General features: G+C 43.6%; 2 protein-coding genes across 8 annotated transcripts in view; one reads left to right on the forward strand and one right to left on the reverse strand.

The window, feature by feature from the left end:
* The window catches only part of ABCE1 (ATP binding cassette subfamily E member 1), a 54,519-nt gene extending 38,287 nt beyond the window's left edge, over nucleotides 1-16,232 (reverse strand). The window contains exons 1-4 of the mRNA XM_056562872.1: nucleotides 16,060-16,232; nucleotides 9,216-9,372; nucleotides 3,978-4,063; nucleotides 2,404-2,501 (exon numbers count right to left, since the gene is read on the reverse strand). Of these exons, the coding sequence (XP_056418847.1) occupies nucleotides 2,404-2,501; nucleotides 3,978-4,063; nucleotides 9,216-9,318 (287 nt within the window). The 5' untranslated portion in view covers nucleotides 9,319-9,372; nucleotides 16,060-16,232. The remainder of the gene's footprint in view (nucleotides 1-2,403; nucleotides 2,502-3,977; nucleotides 4,064-9,215; nucleotides 9,373-16,059) is intronic.
* Nucleotides 16,233-16,312: 80 nt separating this feature from the next.
* Nucleotides 16,313-21,377, forward strand: part of ANAPC10 (anaphase promoting complex subunit 10) — a 110,610-nt gene continuing 105,545 nt past the window's right edge. For 2 of the 7 annotated variants that reach the window (XR_008890446.1, XM_056562873.1), the window contains exon 1: nucleotides 16,315-16,431. The gene's annotated coding sequence lies outside the window, so the exon portion shown is untranslated. Of the gene's footprint in view, nucleotides 16,493-16,931; nucleotides 17,024-19,209; nucleotides 19,246-21,377 lie in introns of all 7 variants that reach the window. The other 5 variants (XM_056562878.1, XM_056562875.1, XM_056562879.1 and 2 more) reach the window with 5 other exon arrangements.

A 21,377-nucleotide genomic window follows, 5' to 3' on the forward strand; every position in this document is an offset into this window, starting at 1 on the left:
TCAGAAAGCCGTCGGAAACAACATCTCGGACCAAAGAGTCATGCACTTGAGCAAGTAAAACGTCCCAGAACAGGGACAAACTACCTCCCACCTGAAAATAATTCCTGGGTGGGGGTGTCCCTTCATAGGGAGGCTTATGGGTGCCCGACTTGACTGCAAAGTGAGTCCACACAATGGATGGCAGGGACCGGGAGTGTATCATCTTTCGGGAGCTTCCATATTAGGGAAGCGGAACTTGTTACCTACTCCATTGGCCTCTTTTTTGTCATCTGTTGCTCGATTCTTTATAGGTGCCTTCTGGAGCTGAATATGCCATTAATCCTCTATCTGGATATTAACTGGCTTCTGGCATCTTATTTCTTGGGATGTCTATAGTGTGTTGTAACACGTCACTTTTGTGCTATATCAGCTATTATCTGTCTGGTACCCGTGGATTATTTGAACCAGGGCTCCAGTATTTCCAGCAATTTAGGATTGTGCGATCAAAGACTCCCTTTTGGGTATTCCAACAATACATTACCCGGTCACCTTGAGTATACACAATTCTGTGGGAAGTATCTATTTGGGCAAGGAACGTATTGTCATATCTATGAAAAGTAAAATCAAGGACTCTCATTCCCATATCTGTGGCCTATGTGGATGAATTTATCTAATTTATCTGTAGCATCTATTTTCGACTCAGCATCATCGTGCAGCTATTACGCTTCATTTATGTATCACGTGTGCCTCACTATTTTTGGTATTTTGTATATTTTTTTGTATTTAGTGTCTTGTTTATTGATTATTAAATGTAGAGGTATGTTGACTGCTCCTCCGAGCCCTAATGAACCCCAAATCACAAGTTAGGGTGAAACGCGTAGGTCATAAGGAGTAAGAGTATATACATATTTTGTCATTCTACTGTTTATAATCTATGTATGTTTGACCTTTTGGTTATTTACATTGTTTATATCCCTATTCCCTGTCCACACGTATTTTAGTGAGGGCAAGGGGTTAGACCAGGCAGGGTTGGTTAGGTCAGGTCACTCACCTGTACCCTATAACCCTCCCTGGATGTGTTCTCCATCTTGTGTTATATATGATGTGGCACTTCTGAGCACTTTATTGTGAGGCATTGTCTTTCTTTTACTGTGATCTTTAATAAAAGTAAATATTTTTAGCTTATTGTGTATATATTTGTGGCCTCATTGGTAGATTTAAGTTGATTTACTATTTATAATTTATCTCCAAGGGCGTGTGTATCAGTGGTTGAAGGACCATATACTTCCTCTTCTTGGTCTTGTATTTTGACTGCAAAGTGGCCTGAATGGTTATCCGACTTCCAAGAAGGGCATGCTTTGAAGGAACCTTCCTATCCTGTGAGGGAGCCAGGATGACTGCTCGACCCGAGCTAAAAATCATAACTCTTTCAATTTTGCACCTAAAAATCCATATGATGGCTTATTTTTTGCGCCACCAATTCTACTTTGCAGTGACAGTCATTTTACCCAAAAATCTGGAAAAATGGAAAAAAAAAAAAAAAACTAATTGTGCGACGAAATTTTAGAAAAAAATGCCATTTTGTAACTTTTGGGGGCTTCCGTTTCTACACAGTACATTTTTCGGTAAAAATGACACCTTATCTTTATTCTGTAGGTCCGTACAATTAAAATGATACCCTACTTATATAGGTTTGATTTTGTTGTACTTCTGTAAAAAATCATAACTACATGCAGAAGACTTTATATGTTCTCAATTGTCATCGTCTGACCCCTATAACTTATTTTACAGCGTACGGGGCCCTCATTTTTTGCGCCGTGATCTGAACTTTTTAGCGTTACCATTTTTGTATTGATCGGACGTTTTGATCGCTTTTTATTCATTTTTTCGTTATATAAAAAGTGACCAAAAATACGTTATTTGGGACTTTGGAATTTTTTTACGTGTACGCCATTGACCGTGCGGTTTAATTAATTATATTTTTTTATAGTTCGGACATTTACGCACGCAGCGATACCACATATATTTATTTTTATTTACATGGTTTTTTTTTAATGGGAAAAGGGGGGTGATTTGGACTTATTAGGGAAAGGGTTAAATGACATTTATTAACTTTTTTTGCAGTGTTATAGCTCCCATAGGGGGCTATGATGAAAAAAAAAGCTCTCATATGGGTCTGTGGAAAAACGGTAAAGAGGAAAAACAGAAAGCTTGCTGTGTCCTCAAAACCAAAATGAGCTAGGACCTTAAAGAGTTACAATAAAATGATTATGTGTCAAACACAATTCTGCTTTCACCGAGGCAATAAATCCTGTATGATTTCTCTCCTGTATGCAGCGTCGATTTATTAAGAATCCTCTGGTGAATATAGCAGCTGCTTAGAACGGAATTACATTTTGCTGACATGTTTCTTAGGATTTTTACCTGTGAAGCTTAAAGGCGTTGGCACAATATCTGTGGGTGGTTTCTTTTTCCAAGTTGCTTGGCAGGTTAACAATGGACAAGGCCCCAAAAGGACATTTCTGTTAAAATAATAAATGCATTTAGTTTCAAGTTTGTTACATATCAATAGCTAAAAAAAAAAATAAAAAATAAAATTGAAGTAAATTATTAAAATAGGTATTCTTGATTAGAAAACTTGTTTGTGTATTGTGTCTGCCACTGCAGCTTAGTTTAACTGTAGTAAATGGGGCTAAGCTACAACAACACACTTTGGGGGGACAACGACATTTAAGTTATTATATCCCTACAGCAATATCATTGATGGTTCTTGACGCCATTATTACATTAAGAACTTGCATTGCCTGTCTCTCTCATCACACAGCTAGTAATAACCATTGAACTCATGTACTTCGGGTCCACCAAATTGGAAGGATTAATCATATGCTGTAGGGAAAACATTAAAAAAATCCAAGCTTTTTCACGCCATAAAATGACATGCTGCAGATTTAATATCTGCACCCCAGATCAATTTATGCAGAGTTTGTGTGGAATGCCTGTACTACGTGAGCCCACTTTGCTCCAACTGTAATATGCTGTGGATATACTGGATGCAAATCCTCTGTGGAAAAACCTGTGTGCGCGAACATACCTGTGTTGTATTATGTTTACTGGTTATTAATGTAGTTATCAGGGGTATTTTCAGCATTTGAATACAAATGTATATGTTGTTGGGAATGTAAAAACAAATAAATAGGCTGGGACATACTTACCTACCCCTGGTCCCCTGCCATTCCTGTTCTTCTGCCCCCCCAGTTGCTTTTGTCTTCTTCCTGCTTTTGAGACGAGTGGTCGATGCAGGACCTGCTCCCTTATTTAATCACTGGCTGCAGCAGTCACCTATCTCAGCCAGTGATTTGCTGAGTGGGCCGGGGATAAAGGGGATCTCCAGAGAATTTTTTTTTTCTTCAAATTGACTGGTACCAGAATTATACAGATTTGTAAATGACTTATTAAAAAATCTTAAGCCTTCTCATACTTATTAGCTGCTGTATGCTCTAGATGAGTGGTCTTCAACCTGCGGACCTCCAGATGTTGTTAAACTACAACTCCCAGCATGACCGGACAGCAATGCTGGGAATTGTAGTTTTGCAACATCTGGAGGTCCGCAGGTTGGAGACCACTGCTCTAGATTAAGTTGTGTAGTTCTTTCCAGTCTGACCATAGTGCTCTCTGCTGACACCTCTGTTAGTGTCAGGAACTGCCTGGAGCATGGTAAATCCCCATATCAAACCTATCCTGCCCCAGACAGTTCCTTACATGAACAGAGGGGTTGGCAGACTGGAAAAAGAACTGCACAACTTTCTCTGAAGCATACAGCATCTGAAGGATTAAGATTTTTAAATAGAAGTAATTCAAAAATCTGTAAAATTTTCTGGCACCAGTTGGTGTAAATTTTTTTTCTATTGTTTTACAGGCCCTAGCAATATACAGTTATGAAAATGCTGCAATACCCATTAAAAAACAAATACATTAAACAAAAAACACTTTCACTTTACCTTAATGCAGATACCACATCCGATGCAAAGTGTTTCAGAAATCCATACAATCTTACTCTGTGGAGTTACTTCAATGCACAATTTTCCTGGAGGGGAAAAAAAAATAAAAAATCAATTACATTTTCAGTAAAGGCATGGCTGTATAGGGCTTTTGACCCTGAATCCGTACAGCTCTCAGTTACTTCAGCAGAGTTTGAAAAGATGCAATATTCCCATCAGCTGCAAATTTACAAGGGAGAGGGGGATTACAGTCCAGCCTAGTGGCTGTCAGTCAGGGGGTAGAAAAGGTGACCAGAGGGGAGTGACTAACTGGTAAAGTGGGCTTTATGCTGCTTAAAATATAAACTTTAATAGACGCATGCAAATATCCCCCACAAGCAATTAGTAGTATGGACCAAGCCATGGTGATGTAAGTATCCACCTATCCTTGTCTGCTTGGGGTGCATGTATGGGACATCCTTCACAACATGTCAAGACCTCTTAGGGATTACTAAGGAGTTTTTATAGCAATCCCCTCTGGCTTCTGTATATGGAACTTACCCTTGGTCAGCGTTGAAAGAGTACTGCACCAGATACCATTCCACATGCAACAACAGCACCAGAACTGGGTGAGACCATTTGCTGAACAAGCAGGTCTAGCATGTTGGTGTGAAGGACATAAAGGGGTACTCCGGTGGAAAACTTATTTTATTTTTAAATCAACTGGTGCCATGTATCCAATATAAATACAAGAAGGGAGGTGTCCGCCGTGGCTTTTTGCGGGGGTCAGAACAGCAGCTTCCGGCAGACTGCCAGGGCCCCGTTCAGGAGACCGTGGGGAGTCCCAGCGCTCGAACCTCCCGCGATCCATAACTTATCACCTATCCTTTGTAGAGGGGATAAGTTATTTTTCACTGCACTACTCCTTTTATCAACTGGTGCCAGAAAGATAAACAGATTTGTAAATGACTTCTATTAAAAAATCTTTACCCTTCCAGTGCTTTTTAGCAGCTGTATGCTACAGAGGAAATTCTTTTCTTTTTGAATTTCTTTTTCGTCTTGTCCACAGTGCTCTCTGCTGACACCTGATGCCCGCATCAGGAACTGTCCGGAGCAGGAGAAATGTTTTCCATCGGAGCACCCCCTTAACGACGCACTGGTGAGTCAGTACTTAACGCACGAGGACGTACATTTAAGTCCTATACATAACCGCGAGCAACGGAGCGATGCTCGGGTCAAGCGCGGCAGGTCCCGGCTGCTGATAGCAGCCAGGGATCCGCCAGTAATGGCGACAATCCGCGATAGCTCGGATGTCCGCCATTAACCCCTCAGATGCCGTGATCAATACAGATCACGTCATCTGCAACATCGCAGTCACTAAAATGGATGATCGGATCACCCGCAGCGTTGCAGTGGCGATCCGATCATTCAGAACGACAGAGAGGTCCCCTCACCGTCCTATGGAGACTATTAAAGTGTAAAAAAAAAAAAAAAAAGTATAAAACCCCCTCCCCCAATAAAAATGTACATTGTCCCATTTTCCCTTTTTCACCCCCAAAGAGTGTAAAAAAAATAAATATATTTTATATACATATGTATCGCCGCATGCGTAAATATCCAAACTATTAAAATAAAATGTTGATACCGTTCAGTGAACGTAAAAAAAAAAAGTCCAAAAAGTTTTATATAAGTAAATATGGTATCAATAAAAAGTAAAGATCACGGTGCGTGCAAAAAATGAGCCCATATACCGCTGCTCATACGGAAAAATTAAAAACTTATAGGGCTTCAAAATAGTGGGATATTAAACGTACTAATTTGATTAAAAAGTTTGCGTTTTTTTTTTAAAGCGCAACAGTAATAGAAAAGTATGTTATCACGGGAATAATTTTAATCGTATTGACCCAAAGAATAAAGAACACGTTATTTTCACGGAAAATTGTACGGCGTGAAAACAAAACCTTCCAAAATTAGCAAAATTGCGGTTTTCTTTTTAAATTTCCCCACACATAGTATTTTTTGGTTGCGCCATACATTTTATGATAAAGTGAGTGATGGCATTACAACGGACAACTGGCCTCATACTACAAAAACAAGCCCTCATACTAGTCTGTGGATGAAAATATAAAAGTTATGATTTTTTGAAGGCGAGGAGGAAAAAACGAAAACGTAAAGATAAAATTGTCTGAGTCCTTAAGGGGTTAAGCAGACCCAGAGCGAATGAGAATAGCTGGATACTTATTTTACCGTGGTTTCAGAAGGTGCAGGATGGACATATTACTACTAATTGTTTGTGGGGAATAAGCACGTTTTTACAGTGAAAATATATTGATGGTCTATCCTGACAGTCAACCAATATCTGTCAACACCTTTGTCTATTAGGTGTTTTGCAGAAATGCAGCACACACACTACACAGTGGCTGTGCTAGGTTACTACAGCTCAGATCCCATTAAATAGGTCACTTTCTAATGACACATTCCCTTTAAGTTGTTTCTTCTGAACTTTTATGTATAATCCAATACATTATTGCCTGTGCACTTTAAATGGGCACTGTCAGACACAAAAACTTTTTTTATATGTTGTACATCTGGGCAAAATATTAACCTTTCTAATATACTTCATAAGAAAATTGTATTTCCTTTTTATAGAAATCATGTCTTTTTAATATCATGGCTTTGTCCAAGCTGAAGCACAGGCATGGACAAAGTCCAGTAAGTGAGGGTGGGCTAGCACTCTCTCCTGCCTGATAGCACTCCTCTGTGCTCCCTCTGCTGCCTGATAGCACTCCTCTGTGCTCCCTCTGCTGCCTGATAGCACTCCTCTGTGCTCCCTCTGCTGCCTGATAGCACTCCTCTGTGCTCCCTCTGCTGCCTGATAGCACTCCTCTGTGCTCCCTCTGCTGCCTGATAGCACTCCTCTGTGCTCCCTCTGCTGCCTGATAGCACTCCTCTGTGCTCCCTCTGCTGCCTGATAGCACTCCTCTGTGCTCCCTCTGCTGCCTGATAGCACTCCTCTGTGCTCCCTCTGCTGCCTGATAGCACTCCTCTGTGCTCCCTCTGCTGCCTGATAGCACTCCTCTGTGCTCCCTCTGCTGCCTGATAGCACTCCTCTGTGCTCCCTCTGCTGCCTGATAGCACTCCTCTGTGCTCCCTCTGCTGCCTGATAGCACTCCTCTGTGCTCCCTCTGCTGCCTGATAGCACTCCTCTGTGCTCCCTCTGCTGCCTGATAGCACTCCTCTGTGCTCCCTCTGCTGCCTGATAGCACTCCTCTGTGCTCCCTCTGCTGCCTGATAGCACTCCTCTGTGCTCCCTCTGCTGCCTGATAGCACTCCTCTGTGCTCCCTCTGCTGCCTGATAGCACTCCTCTGTGCTCCCTCTGCTGCCTGATAGCACTCCTCTGTGCTCCCTCTGCTGCCTGATAGCACTCCTCTGTGCTCCCTCTGCTGCCTGATAGCACTCCTCTGTGCTCCCTCTGCTGCCTGATAGCACTCCTCTGTGCTCCCTCTGCTGCCTGATAGCACTCCTCTGTGCTCCCTCTGCTGCCTGATAGCACTCCTCTGTGCTCCCTCTGCTGCCTGATAGCACTCCTCTGTGCTCCCTCTGCTGCCTGATAGCACTCCTCTGTGCTCCCTCTGCTGCCTGATAGCACTCCTCTGTGCTCCCTCTGCTGCCTGATAGCACTCCTCTGTGCTCCCTCTGCTGCCTGATAGCACTCCTCTGTGCTCCCTCTGCTGCCTGATAGCACTCCTCTGTGCTCCCTCTGCTGCCTGATAGCACTCCTCTGTGCTCCCTCTGCTGCCTGATAGCACTCCTCTGTGCTCCCTCTGCTGCCTGATAGCACTCCTCTGTGCTCCCTCTGCTGCCTGATAGCACTCCTCTGTGCTCCCTCTGCTGCCTGATAGCACTCCTCTGTGCTCCCTCTGCTGCCTGATAGCACTCCTCTGTGCTCCCTCTGCTGCCTGATAGCACTCCTCTGTGCTCCCTCTGCTGCCTGATAGCACTCCCCTGTGCTCCCTCTGCTGCCTGATAGCACTCCCCTGTGCTCTCTCTTGCCCTATCAGAGAAGTGCTAGCCCACCCTCACCTATTGGACTTTTTTCCAAGCTGAAGCACAGGCATGGACAAAGTCCAGTAAGTGAGGGTGGGCTAGCACTCTCTCCTGCCTGATAGGACTCCTCTGTGCTCTCTCTCTCCTGCCTAATAGCACTCCTCTGTGCTCCCTCTGCTGCCTGATAGCACTCCTCTGTGCTCCCTCTGCTGCCTGATAGCACTCCTCTGTGCTCTCTCTTGCCCTATCAGAGAAGTGCTAGCCCACCCTCACCTATTGGACTTTTTTCCAAGCTGAAGCACAGGCATGGACAAAGCCATGATTTTATAAGCCATGATTTCTATAAAAAGGAAATAACATTTTCTTATGAAGTATATTAGAAAGGTTCATGTTTTGCCAAGATGTGCAACATATAAACCTTTTTGTATTTGACAGTGCCCATTTAAAGCCAAACTGTCACCTCCGTACAGGTACGGAGGTGCAGTTACCATTGCATAGAGCAGAATGCAAAGTATAAGCGGGTGCATTTACTCACATTCACCGCTGTCTGTAAAAGAAAATTCTCTCTTTATTCTGATGCCAGGTCACAGTCGGATGGGCTGGCTGACTCCCGCAACAGCACGCCCCCTCCCCGCCTAGCATGGAGCACTGCACATCAATCCTGCAGGATCAGGATGTGCATAGCTCCATGCTATGAACGGAGAGGAGACGTGCCGCTGTGGGTGCCGGCCAGCCCATCCAACTGTGGTCCGGCATCAGAATAAAGAAATTATTTTATTTCACATTCTGCTCAATGCAATAGTAGCTGCACCTCTGTACCTGTACAGAGGTGACAGTTCGCTTTAAGTGCCTACGGTCAATACTATTGGCTTGCCCAAGGAGCTGTGTATTAACATGATAAATCTACCAACAATGCTCACATGCTGTGATATGTACTGATGGAAGAGTTTCTCCTATCCCATGTATTACAGTGGGAATGCAGCTAACCTTCCAACCAGGCTCCTGCTTTATTATCAAGATGTTACCAATGTGTTCTATTGCAGCTAAAAGGCCACAAACATGGAATTAACAAGTCCATATGTGTTTGTATACAAATACGGTATTCCAAAAATAATTATATACCTTTCACTGAAGCTGGAATTGGCAACAGTCGGCTCAAATAGAAAACATTGTAATTTCATAAGTTTTCCTATTCATTTTAGGGCACTTACCCATTCGCACAACAGGGCAACTCTTTTTGCACTCCTGACGACATTTCTTTGGCTTGCATTTATCATGATTTACAATGGCTATCCTTGTCAGTTTGTCTGCCATCTTGTGTGTACAGTTGGCTGTTCCTGTTTTAGGCAATAACTTTTCAACCCGAGCCTAAAAGGAAAAAAAAAAAAAAAAAGAGAAATACTAAATAATAAATTTTTATAAATTATTCCACCCTGGATGCATAGCTTATTGTGGCACATCAAGAGACCATACAGACAATTCTGATGCTTCTGACAGCATCTACTCATGTTATGATTTAGATGAGTGGGGTCTAGGAGTCATGGATGAACTAAAGGAAAGACTTTTTCACTGTAGGGCTGGAGAAACCACAGGAGCCAGGTGACCAATACATGTAGACATTCTGTCACTTACATAAGTTCTTAAAAATAATAGCATTGACCGAGATGTGCATCAGTAACACACCACCCAAAATATGTTTCTATAACTATTACTAAATCAATAAACAAACCTTTTATTATTAGGTATGCCAAAAAAGACGTATTTACGTAAAATACATAACATACAAAAGGTTCAAAATGTAAAATTTTACCCAACTAAGTGAATAAAAAAAGGAGAATATTGCAAAAGACATGAAATAACATCTATCCTCAGTACCACAGTCCCAGAAACCAAACAAACTGAACAGTCTAGGGTTTCCGGTCCCAATGAGTTTCCCCAAATTGGGAACAGTCTAGGTTTCTGGTCCCCATCTGTGGTCCCCAAATTGGCATAGATACACAGACTTACAAAAAGGTTACCTGGAAAATAACCAACAATCATGTAGCAAATGTGCAGGAGGATGAAATAGAGGGTAAATACCCAGGCTCGCACTGAACCACTGTGCCAGAAGATGGTAAAGAGGCTCCCGAGTGAGTGGCTCAAGGTAAGCCTTAAAGGGGTACTTTGGCCCTAGATATCTTATCCCCTATCCAAATGATAGGGGATAAGATGTCTAGGGCTGGAGTACCCCTTTAAAAGGAGTTATCCAGGTACAGAAAAACACAGCTTCTTTCAAAAACAGCTTCCCGTCTGTCTCCAGGTTGGGTCTGGTTTTACAACTTGGCTCCATTCACTTAAATGAAACTGAGCTGCAGAACCACACCCAACCTGGAGACAGACAAGGAGCTGCTACTGAAAGAAAGTTGCTGTGTTTTTCTATTCCTGGATAACCTCTTTAATATTTACCCTGTATTACATTCGACTGCATTTTGGTTACATGATAAACCTTTTTTTGTGAATTGTTAGCCTGTGTATGTATCCCAATTGGGGTCCCCTGATGAACCCTTAATTCTAATGGGATAAATGAGTTAGTACTAGTAAACACTAGAATATTTTTTTTGCTGGCATTATGGTATCAAGGCTTTATTGGATATGCATTAAAAAGCAAGTCCACTACAGTGACTCTTCCTGTACTGACCTGACGCGTTTCGTGTAGCTAGGTGTAGCTTATAAGTGGCACATTTGAGAGCCGACAAAGGAGAGCAATATGCATAAGGAGGGAGTATGCTCTGAGGATGTAGGCTGGACATCACAAGATGTCCAGTGAAGACAGCTTATCCCCTATCCGCAGGAGAGGGGATAAGTGCCTGATCGAATGGGGTCCAACCGTTAAGACCCCGGCTTGTCTAACGTGATTGTTGCACCCAGCACTGACGTAGGTCAATACAAGCCCCCTCCGTTCATTTCTACGGGAGAGGCGGATAAGTGTCTGATCACGGGGGGGGGGGGGGGGGGTCCCAGTTGTCTTCGACTGAACATCTTTAATTTGCATAAAAGCAAACAGGTGAACAACTGAGGGAGGAAATAGTAAAGACCATTGTCATCAGCATCGCCTGCACTACTAGTCTGTACCAACAGGTTAGGGTGAGTGATGCTGAGTACCTATTCACTAACCTTTAGTGAAATGTTTACAATGATAATTCAGATAAATTGAGGAATAATTGAACTGTCTTAGGCTGGGTTCACACCTCGTTTTGTACTTACGGCTCCCGAATACGGCTGGGAGGAGGGATGGGCGGGGCTTAATAGCGGCGCCCGCACTCAGCCGTATAGGGGAACCGTATTTAACGCATGTCTATGAGCCGACCGGAGTGAACCGCAGCCTCCGGTCGGCTGCGTTTTCGGCCGTATGCGGTTTCCCGACCGCAGGCAAAAACGTGGTCGACCGCGTTTTTGCCTGCGGTCGGGAAACTGCATACGGACGAAAACGCAGCCAACCGGAGGCTGCGGTTCACTCCGGTCGGCTCATAGACATGCATTAAATACGGTTCCCCTATACGGCTGAGTGCGGACGCAGCAATTAAGCCCCGCCCACCCCTCCTCCCAGTCGTATACGGGAGCCGTAAGTACAAAACGAGGTGTGAACCCAGCCTTATAGAGTGTCCACAATGGCCTCTATACTTGTTGCACTCTGTTTTGCTCTGGAAATTGGATTATGATGGTTTACCATCTACAGTAAATGTTATGAATAGGATGGGGGGGTAACACAAGCACTCTAAAAGTAATGCAGCTTTCAATAAACTATTACCTCAAGGAGAAAATAAAATAAACTTAATCAGGAGACACATTCTGTGTTACTACCCTGACCACAACAGCCTGCATTGTGTTATATACCAGAGTCTGCAAAACCCTCACAGAAGCCTAAGCTCAGCTCAACGACTGTTACACAAGAGCTGGAAAGATAAGAACGCTAGTGCTGCATATCTCCCCTGTGCGGCAGGCTGGTCTCCTAACACTGCCAAACCATGACCCATTAACCCCTTAACAACCACGGACGTAAATGTACGTTCTTGTGTGGCGGTACTTAGCGCCCGCGGCGATCCGATCATCTGTAATGGCAGATGGAGGTCCCCTCACCTGCCTCCATCCATCTCCTGCGCTGGTCTGAGATTGAGCAGACCAGAGCAGAAGATAGCCGATAATACTGATCAGTGCTATGTCCTATGAATAGCACTGAACAGTATTAGCAATCAAATGATTGCTATAGATAGTCCCCTATGGGGACATAAAAAGTGTAAAGAAAAAGTTGAAAAATGTAAAAAGAAAAAGTAAAAAATTCCCTCCCCCAAATAAAAATGAAAACTGCCAGTTTTCCCCCCATTTTACCCCCAAAAAGCATACACAATTTTTTTTAATAAACATATTTGGTATCGCCGCATGCGTAAATGTCCAAACTATCAAAAGATAATGTTAATAATCCTGTACGTTGAACGGCGTAAATGTAAAAAATAAAAAAAAATACAAAAATTATGCATTTTAGTCACATTAAGCCAAAAAAATGTATAAAAAGTTATCTAAAAGTTTTATATATGCAAATGTGGTATCGATAAAAAGTTCAGATGACGGGGCAAAAATTGAGCCCTCATATCGCCCTATATACGGAAAAATGAAAAAGTTATAGGTGGTCAAAATAGGGCGATTTTAGATTACTGATTTTGTAAAAAAAAGTTTTAGATTTTTTTTTTAAACAAAACAAAAATATAAGAGTATCTAACCATGGTTATCATTTTAATCGTATTGACCCACAGAATAAAAGATTTTTACCGTAAAGTGTACAGTGTGAAAACAAAACCCTCCAAAATGTGCAAAATTGTGGTTTTCATTTAAATTTCCACAGTAAACATTTTTTTTTTGGGGGGGGGGGGGGGGGGGGGGGGTTTGCCGTACATTTCATGGTAAAATGAGAGGTTTCATTACAAATTACTATTGGTCACGCAAAAAACAAGCCCTTATATGGGTCTGTAGATGGAAATATAAGAGTTATGGATTTTAGAAGGCGAGGAGGAAAAAACTAAAATGCTATAATAAAATTGGCTTGGTCCTTAGGGGTTAATAGCAGATCAGGAGGATCCAGTAAGTAGTCAAGTAATGTGTGGAATTCCGTGGGAATATTCCACTGCAGAAGAGTCCCTTTAATTTCAGTGTTATTCTGCTGCTCTGTGCACACAGCGGACTTTCTGTGGCAGATGTTTCAGCTGTGGAAGTCCTGATTCCGATGTCAACGTAAACAATGAACCGGATCAATGTTTCTGCTGATTCTGCACGGAAATGCATTGCTGTCTATAGAGACAACATGTCCTAGTACCACCGCATCAAGTAAAGATTCAGAACGTCCGCCCTTATTTTCCGGCAGACAATCTGCACATTTACTGCCTTGTGAACACGGCCTAAGGGTATGTTCACATGTGGCAGGTACACTGCTGATTTTGGCTTCCCCATTGAAGTTAATTGGGGATATCTGCAGCATGTGAACATACCCTTGTACAATCTGCTATAGAAGGAAAGCTGTGAAGTAATAAATAGTGGCTTCAGCCAGTGATAAAAGGCTTTAATTAGCCAACTGTGTAACTGCAGGGGAGAGAGAATATCACTTCTCAGCCGATCGTAGTTTCTAGATGGCACCTGAAGTCAGCATTAACTTATCCATATGTTCATATACCTCCCCCAATGCCCGATAGGGGGCATGGAGATGGGCCGGCTTATGCCAGGCTTATGTCCTGCTGGTGAACACCTCCAGGGCTTATACATCAGTGCAGGACTATGAAGATTAGAAAGAATGTCTGAATTCTGATGAGAAGTCCTATTTAGTCATAGGCTTATCTGTATCCCTGTTTAGATGCTGATAGGTCTGTTTTAAAGGGGTACTCTGGAAAACTTTTTTTTTTTATTTTTTTTTATTTTTTTTTTTATCAACTGGTGTCAGAAAGTTAACCAGATTTGTAAATTACTTCTATTAAAAAATCTTAAAGGAGTTCTCTAAGCTAAAACTTTTAACCCCCGCTGTAAAGCTATACATGATTAACTTTCACTTACCTGCCTACGATCCCCCGTTGTTCCGATATCGCCGTCCCGTTCTCCGGTCTCTTCCACTTCCTGCGGGTCGGTGACTTCACTCTGCGCTCAGCCTTTCAGCGGCCGCAGCAATGTCCCGTCGCAGCCGCTGATAGGCTGAGCGCAGAGTGAAGTCACCGACCCGCAGGAACTGGAAGAGCCCGGGACCGGAGAACGGGACGGCGATATCGGAACAACGGGGGATCGTAGGCAGGTACGTGAAAGTTTATTATGTCTAGTTTTACAGCCCGGGCACAGCAGGGGATAAAAGATTTCAGTTGGAGAACTCCTTTAATCCTTTCAGTACTACTTATCTGCGGAATACTACAGAGGAAATGGTTTTCTTTTTGGAACACAGTGCTCTCGGCTGACATCTCATGTCCATTTTAAGAACTGTACAGAGTAGGAGAAAATCCCCATAGCAAACATATGCTGCTCTGGTCAGTTCCTAAAATGGACAGAGATGTCAGGAGAGAACACTGTGCTCGTGATTCAGCAGAGAGCTCTGTGTTCCAAAAAGAAAACCATTTCCTCTGTAGTATTCAGCAGCTAATAAATACTGGAAGGATTAAGATTTTTTTTTTATAGAAGTGTGCTTAAAAAAAATAAATAAATAAAGTTTTCCACCGTAGTACCCCTTTAAAGCATAACTCCAATCACACTCCGGTGGCAGGATAACTGTTAAAGGGTATGTTCACACGTACAGTATTCTGTGCAGATTTGATGCGCAGGATTTTCTGCTGCAGATTTCAATGTAAACTGAATGACTGAGCACAGCTTCTAATCTGCAGTTACAAATCCAGCGCATCAAATCTGCGCAGGATCCTGTATGTGTGAACGTGCCCTTAATCGCTCAGCAACTTCATAGCCTGAGACTACAGCGATCAGGATACAGGTTTACCAGAAGCCCTATAAATTTACATGGGACTTTAGGCAAAAAAACTGTATTTCCGATTGCTTTAGTGCAGTGGTCTTCAATCTGCGGACCTCCAGATGTTGCAAAACTACAACTCCCAGCATGCCCGGACAGCCAACGACTGTCCGGGAATGCTGGGAGTTGTAGTTTTGCAACATCTGGAGGTCCGCAGATTGAAGACCACTGCTTTAGTGTATGGCCCGCTTTCAATATAGAACGCACTAAGGCCCCTTTCACACTACTGTTCTGACCCGGTAGTGTGACGGCCGTCAGGACCGCCGGGGAGAATAGCAGGAGAAAAAACAGGGCTTGCACAGTCTTTTTCTCTCTGAAAACAGCGGGGCCAACAGACCCCATTGACTATAATGTGGTGCATGGGGACCAGTTAGTGCCCGTTGTGCCCAGTCAAAATCGTTTGAAAAAAAAGTGTTTGATGGACGTAATTGACCGGGTGCAACAGTAGTGTGAATGTAGCCATAGATCGCTTTGGACACTATTGCGCAGTGTACTCCGTCTGAGCCTCTCCAGCTGTTCCAAAAACTAAAATTCCCATCATGCTCAGAAGGCTGATCTGTAATTGTGACAATTTTGGGAAGGTGCCATCATGCCTTGACATTTTCAATAGCTTCTGAGGGACAGGGGTTACAATGCATTAGGCCGGTGTTGCTCCAACAGCTTCCAGCTGTTACAAAACTACAACTCCCAGCATGCCAAGCCAGGGAAAGGACGTCCGGGCATGATGGTGGTTGTATTTCTGCAACAGCTGGAGGAACACTTGTGAAACTGCACTACTCTATATACACATAAGCTCACATGTACCAGGTTTTCTAGGCCTATATACTCCCATCCTTTAATACATACACACATGATCAGGACACGGCTCGGGGCCTTGACACATACAGCGCCACACCTGGTATAACATGGAATTACACAACAGTGCCCCCTTCACATACACAACACTTAGGAATAAGAGGATACTGGAAACTACAGCAGAAGCGCAGGCCGCCCATAGACAGATGGCCAAATACCAGGCCCTAACGGCAACCTACCGGAGGAAGAGGAGCGGGGAGGGGTGGCCGCCGCTGCTGAGGAGGAAGGTGCTGGGCTGTGGGGAAGAGAAGGGGTGTCGGACTGCCGCCTCTCTCCCCACTTTTCTCAGCGGTAACACTTGCACTTTTCCCCGGGCAGCAGCGTGCACAGCACACGAAGAGAAACCGGCCAAGATGGCCGCCGCTACTACCTCCTCCCACAGCGCAGCTAGCATGCACAGCTACTAGGCGTTGCGTTCCACTTTGGAACGCCTCGTTCGTTGGCGAGTCGCGCAGCTGACGTCATCAGCAGGAGCCAAGCAGTCAGAGGCTGGCGGGGGGATTGAGAACCGTCAGAAGTGGAGCCTGTATTCCCGGGGAATGGAGTGATCGGTGTGTGCAGATAGATAAGGACCAGATAGCTTCTTACAACGTGTGCTTTCATGTTCTATAGGTGACCACAGCCACTGAGCACTGTATATATGCCTGTCATGCAACATTCCTTAGTGTTTTCCATACATTGTTCCTCCAGCTGTTGCAAAACTACAACTCCCAGCGTGCCTGGACAGCCAAAGGCTGTCCAGGCACGCTGGAAGTTGTAGTTTTGCAACAGCTGGAGGAACACTGCTTGGAAAACACTGTTCTTGGGGATGTCATTTTTCTTGTAGTACAGATCCACAGAAGCAATGTTACTGAAAGTAATATGGAGCTATGAATAGGACTTGTTCAGGGTTAGGTGAACTTGGCTGCTTTGTTTTTTATGCAGCGCCAAATCTGCTTACTGGTTGTGTGTGGTATTACAGCTTAGACTTAGTCACCTATGTAGCCCCTTAAGCCCATTCTCCTCGCTGTGTTATGCCTTAACATACCTTTATTTTATATTGTGGGGCCAGCTGGTCTGGAGCTGCGCTGATATGACACGCCTTTCTCCCAGATGTCACTGGCCTTTGAATGAGACAAAGGACCACCACAATATCAAATAAAGGTATGTTAGGGAATAACAGTGTGGAAAATGTGCTTATGGGCCTGCATTACAGTGCTCATTAGGATTTAAATCAATCGATGGCCTTTCCACAGGCTAGGTCATTAATATCTTATGGGTGGGGTGCCGACACTCAGCATCCCCCCGATCAGCTCTACTCTGGTGAGAACCATTAGATCCAGAAGCAGACACCTGTGTATGGTATAGTGGCCGCACCATGTTAGAAAAGCTCTGCGCCCATTCACTTGGAGAGGCACCGAGCTGCTGTAACACGGCGTGGCCACTACACAATGTACCCAGCTGTCTGCTTCTGGATCTATTGTGTACACCAGGATGCTGCAGCAGTGCCAAACAGCTGGAGTGACTGGTATCTGCACCCCCAGGAATCAGCTTAATGGCCTATTGCATGCATTGGCTATCACTTTATTTTTCCTGGACAACCCCTTTAATGGAGCTAAGCAGCAGCAGTACTGGCCACAAATATTCTGCCTCCAAAATAATGGACTTGTCCATTCTTTAGGCAGAATCCGCTCTGCAGACATTGCTGTCTATGAGGATGGCAATGTCAGACGGCCCTAGCGCTGAATGATTCCGTCAGTGCCTGCCGTACTCAGAAGCTCTGGATGGAAGTTTTCCATCTAGAGCTTAAAGGGGTACTCCGGTGAAAACCTTTTTTCTTTTAAATCAACTGGTGGCAGAAAGTTAAACATATTTGTAAATTACTTTAATTAAAAATCTTAATCCTTCCAGTACTTATGAGCTGCTGAATGCTACAGAGGAAATTCCTTTCTTTTTGGAACACTGATGACATCACGAGCACAGTGCTCTCTGCTGACATCTCTGTCCATTTTAGCAGCCATGCATAGCAGATCTATGCTAAGGGCAGCATGATCGCTTAGTGGTTATCACTGCTGCCTTGCAGTGTTGGGGACTTGGATTCAAATCCCACTAAGGACAACAATAAATAAAGCATTATTATTATTATAATAATGTCAGCAGAGAGAACTGTGCTCGTGATGTCATCAGAGAGCATTCCGAAAAGAAAAGAATTTCCTCTGTAGTATTCAGCAGCTAATATGTACAGGAAGGATTAAGATTTTTTAATAGAAGTAATTTACAAATATGTTTAACTTTCTGCCACCAGTTGATTTAAAAGAACAAAGGTTTTCACCAGAGTACCCCCTTAATAAGTGTGAACCCGGCCTTAAAGGAAATCTGTCACCAGTGTCACCTGCACTAACATGTCGGTACCGACAGTGCAGGTGACACTGATGACAACTGTACTTACCTTGTCCCGTTCCATGCAGGGCATCTCCGGTAATCTTCTCCGGTAAGCTTCAGATCTGGGCCCAGCTTGGGGCACGGGCGGAGCGTAGTGACATCACTGCTGCTGTTCTTTAGCAGCGGAACCCAGCAGAGAACAGCAGCGGCTTGGGGCATGGGCGGAGCTTAGTGACATCACCGCTGCTGCTCACTGCTGGGTCCTGCTGCTAAAGAACAGTCACTAAGACGTCACTAAGCTCCGCCAGTGCCCCAAGTTGGGCCCGGAGCTGAAGATTACCGGAGATCCCCTGCACGAAACAGGACAAGGTAAGTACCGTTCTCATCAGTGTCACCTGCACTACCTGTCTGTACTGACAGGTTAGTGCAGGTGACACTGGTGACAGATTATCTTTAAGTTACCTGCAGAAGGTATGTTCTAGTAATCCTGTAATGCACCTATTATTTTGTATTCCGTAAGTGCAGTGCAGACAGTTGTTGTGATGCCTCTCATCCGGAATCCTCATCATAACAGGTTGCTGGAGCATTGTATTGTTAGAATAAAGGCTTCCATAAATGCTGCCTGTCAGTTGGATCAGACTCTTGCTTTTGGACATGTAGTAATTGTCTGTATTCTATTGTGTTAGCATAGGCTAGGGCTACATGGCGATTTTGGTTGGATAACACACAGATCGTAGAGTCGCACTCTGACATCACATGTGAAGTTAAAGAATGTTGTTGTATCTTTCATTGATTTTTGGTCACAGATCACAATTCGCAGGCTATTGATCTCAATTTGAGTATCATGTGATTTGCTTGCACCTTCTTTGATATTGCTATTGCAACTGTAATAAACATGAAGGCATAAATTGAAAAAAAGCAATGGCACTCAACAATATGTCACAGAATTCTTCTTTATTTACCCTCAGGGGAAGTGGTTGAATAAAATATTCTGTGAGATTGTGGTAAGTACCGTTGCTTTTTTCCACTTTTACTTTTTATTATGTACAGTATTCATAACATACAATAGCGAATCACAGATAAGTGTAAATGGCCACTGTCAGATACAAAAACCTCTTATATGTTGTACATTTTGGAAAAACATTAAAGGGGTATTCCAGGCAAAAACTTTTTTTTTTATATATCAACTGGCTCCGGAAAGTTAAACAGATTTGTAAATTACATCTATTAAAAAATCTTAATCCTTCCAATAGTTATTAGCTTCTGAAGTTGAGTTGTTGATTTCTGTCTAACTGCTCAATGATGACTCGCGTCCGGGGAGCTGTGCAGTTCCTATAGGGAGATTTTCCCATCATGCACAGCTCCCGGGACGTGACATCATCATAGAGCAGTTAGACAGAAAACTTCAGAAGCTAATGACTATTGGAAGGATTAAGATTTTTTAACAGAAGTAATTTACAAATCTGTTTAACTTTCTGGAGCCAGTTGATATATATAAAAAAGTTTTTGCCTAGAATACCCTTTTAACCTTTCTAATATACTTCATAAGAAAATTATATTTCCTTTTTATAGAAATCATGGCTTATTAAATCATGGCTTTGTCCTAGCAGAAGCACCGGCATGGACAAAGTCCAGTAAGTGAGGGTGGGCTAGGACTCCTCTGTGCTCTCTCCTGTCTGATAGGACTCCTCTGTGCTCTCTCCTGTCTGATAGGACTCCTCTGTGCTCTCTCCTGTCTGATAGGACTCCTCTGTACTCTCTCCTGTCTGATAGGACTCCTCTGTGCTCTCTCCTGTCTGATAGGACTCCTCTGTACTCTCTCCTGTCTGATAGGACTCCACTGTGCTCTATCCTGCCTGAAGGTACTCCTCTGTGCTCTCTCCTGTCTGATAGCACTCCTCTGTGCTCTCTCCTGTCTGATAGCACTCCTCTTTGCTCTCTCCTGTCTGATAGCACTCCTCTGTGCTCTCTTCTGTCTGATAGTACTCCTCGGTGCTCTCTCCTGGTGCTCTGCTTGTCCTACCGACTCTTCCTGTATTTGGTCTCCTCACAGAGACACACATTTTTAATCAATGTATATTACAAATATACATACAGTAAAATCTCACTTAGCGGACACCTCTAAATAACGGACAGTTTTTAATTCCCCAGCAGATTCCGGAGATAAGACTTAATGTATTTGCAGCTGCCGAATAGAGGACACTCCCAATAGTGGATAATAGGGGACACTTGCAATAGTGGATGTGGACTTACCCAACAGGGGACAAAACACTGCCAATAGGAGACAACCAGGCTTATTCCATGGCTCTACACAGGGCCGCTGTCAGAGGGTACAGACAATACCCCAGTAAGAGGTCCAGACTCTTGGGGCTCAAAACCCAATGCACCCCACTATGGCAGCCCCAGCACAGAAGCAAAAGACTGCTGTTTAAAGAGTGGTCCAAATCATCCCTCCTTAATTAACCCCTGTGCCCCATAATTTCCTCTTGATCCCCCTCTGTGCTATTTCATTCCCCCTTTATTACCCTCTGTGCAAATTCATCCCCCCCCCCCCCCTTTACCATCCCCTGTGCCATTTAATTCCCCCTGTGGCACTTCATAAAGAGGGGGCTGATGAGGGTAATAAAGGGGGAATAAAATGGCACAGAGGGATCAAAGAAAATCAAATGGCACAGGGGGTAAGGGGGTGCTGTGGCTAATTTGGCACAAGGCATAAGGTGGCACAGGGTATAAAGGGGGATGAAATTATATGGGGGAGGGGTCAGTGGTGATTAAACTGCACTGGGAGATTCTACTGTAATATTGCCTCTTATCATGTTTTATAAGTAATTACACTGGAGTGAGTACAGTACAGTATTCCGTCATTTAGAAAGATTTTGAGCTTTTTTTTCCCAATAGGGGATCTCTCAATAGCAGACACTTTTATTCCCCATGAGTGTCCACTATTGGGAGATTCTACTGTATAATGTTATTATCTACATTATATCAACAACACTTAAACAATACCTATGTCTGCAGGCAGCATTTTAACTCAGAGGAAACTAAGAGTTAAAGAAACAAAAAGACAGAGGGGGAGATTTATCAAAACCTGTGCAGAGGAAAAGTTGCTCAGTTGCCCATAGCCACCAATCAGATT

The sequence above is a fragment of the Hyla sarda genome, chromosome 1 (assembly GCF_029499605.1).
Source record: "Hyla sarda isolate aHylSar1 chromosome 1, aHylSar1.hap1, whole genome shotgun sequence".
NCBI classification, from domain to species: Eukaryota; Metazoa; Chordata; class Amphibia; order Anura; family Hylidae; genus Hyla; species Hyla sarda.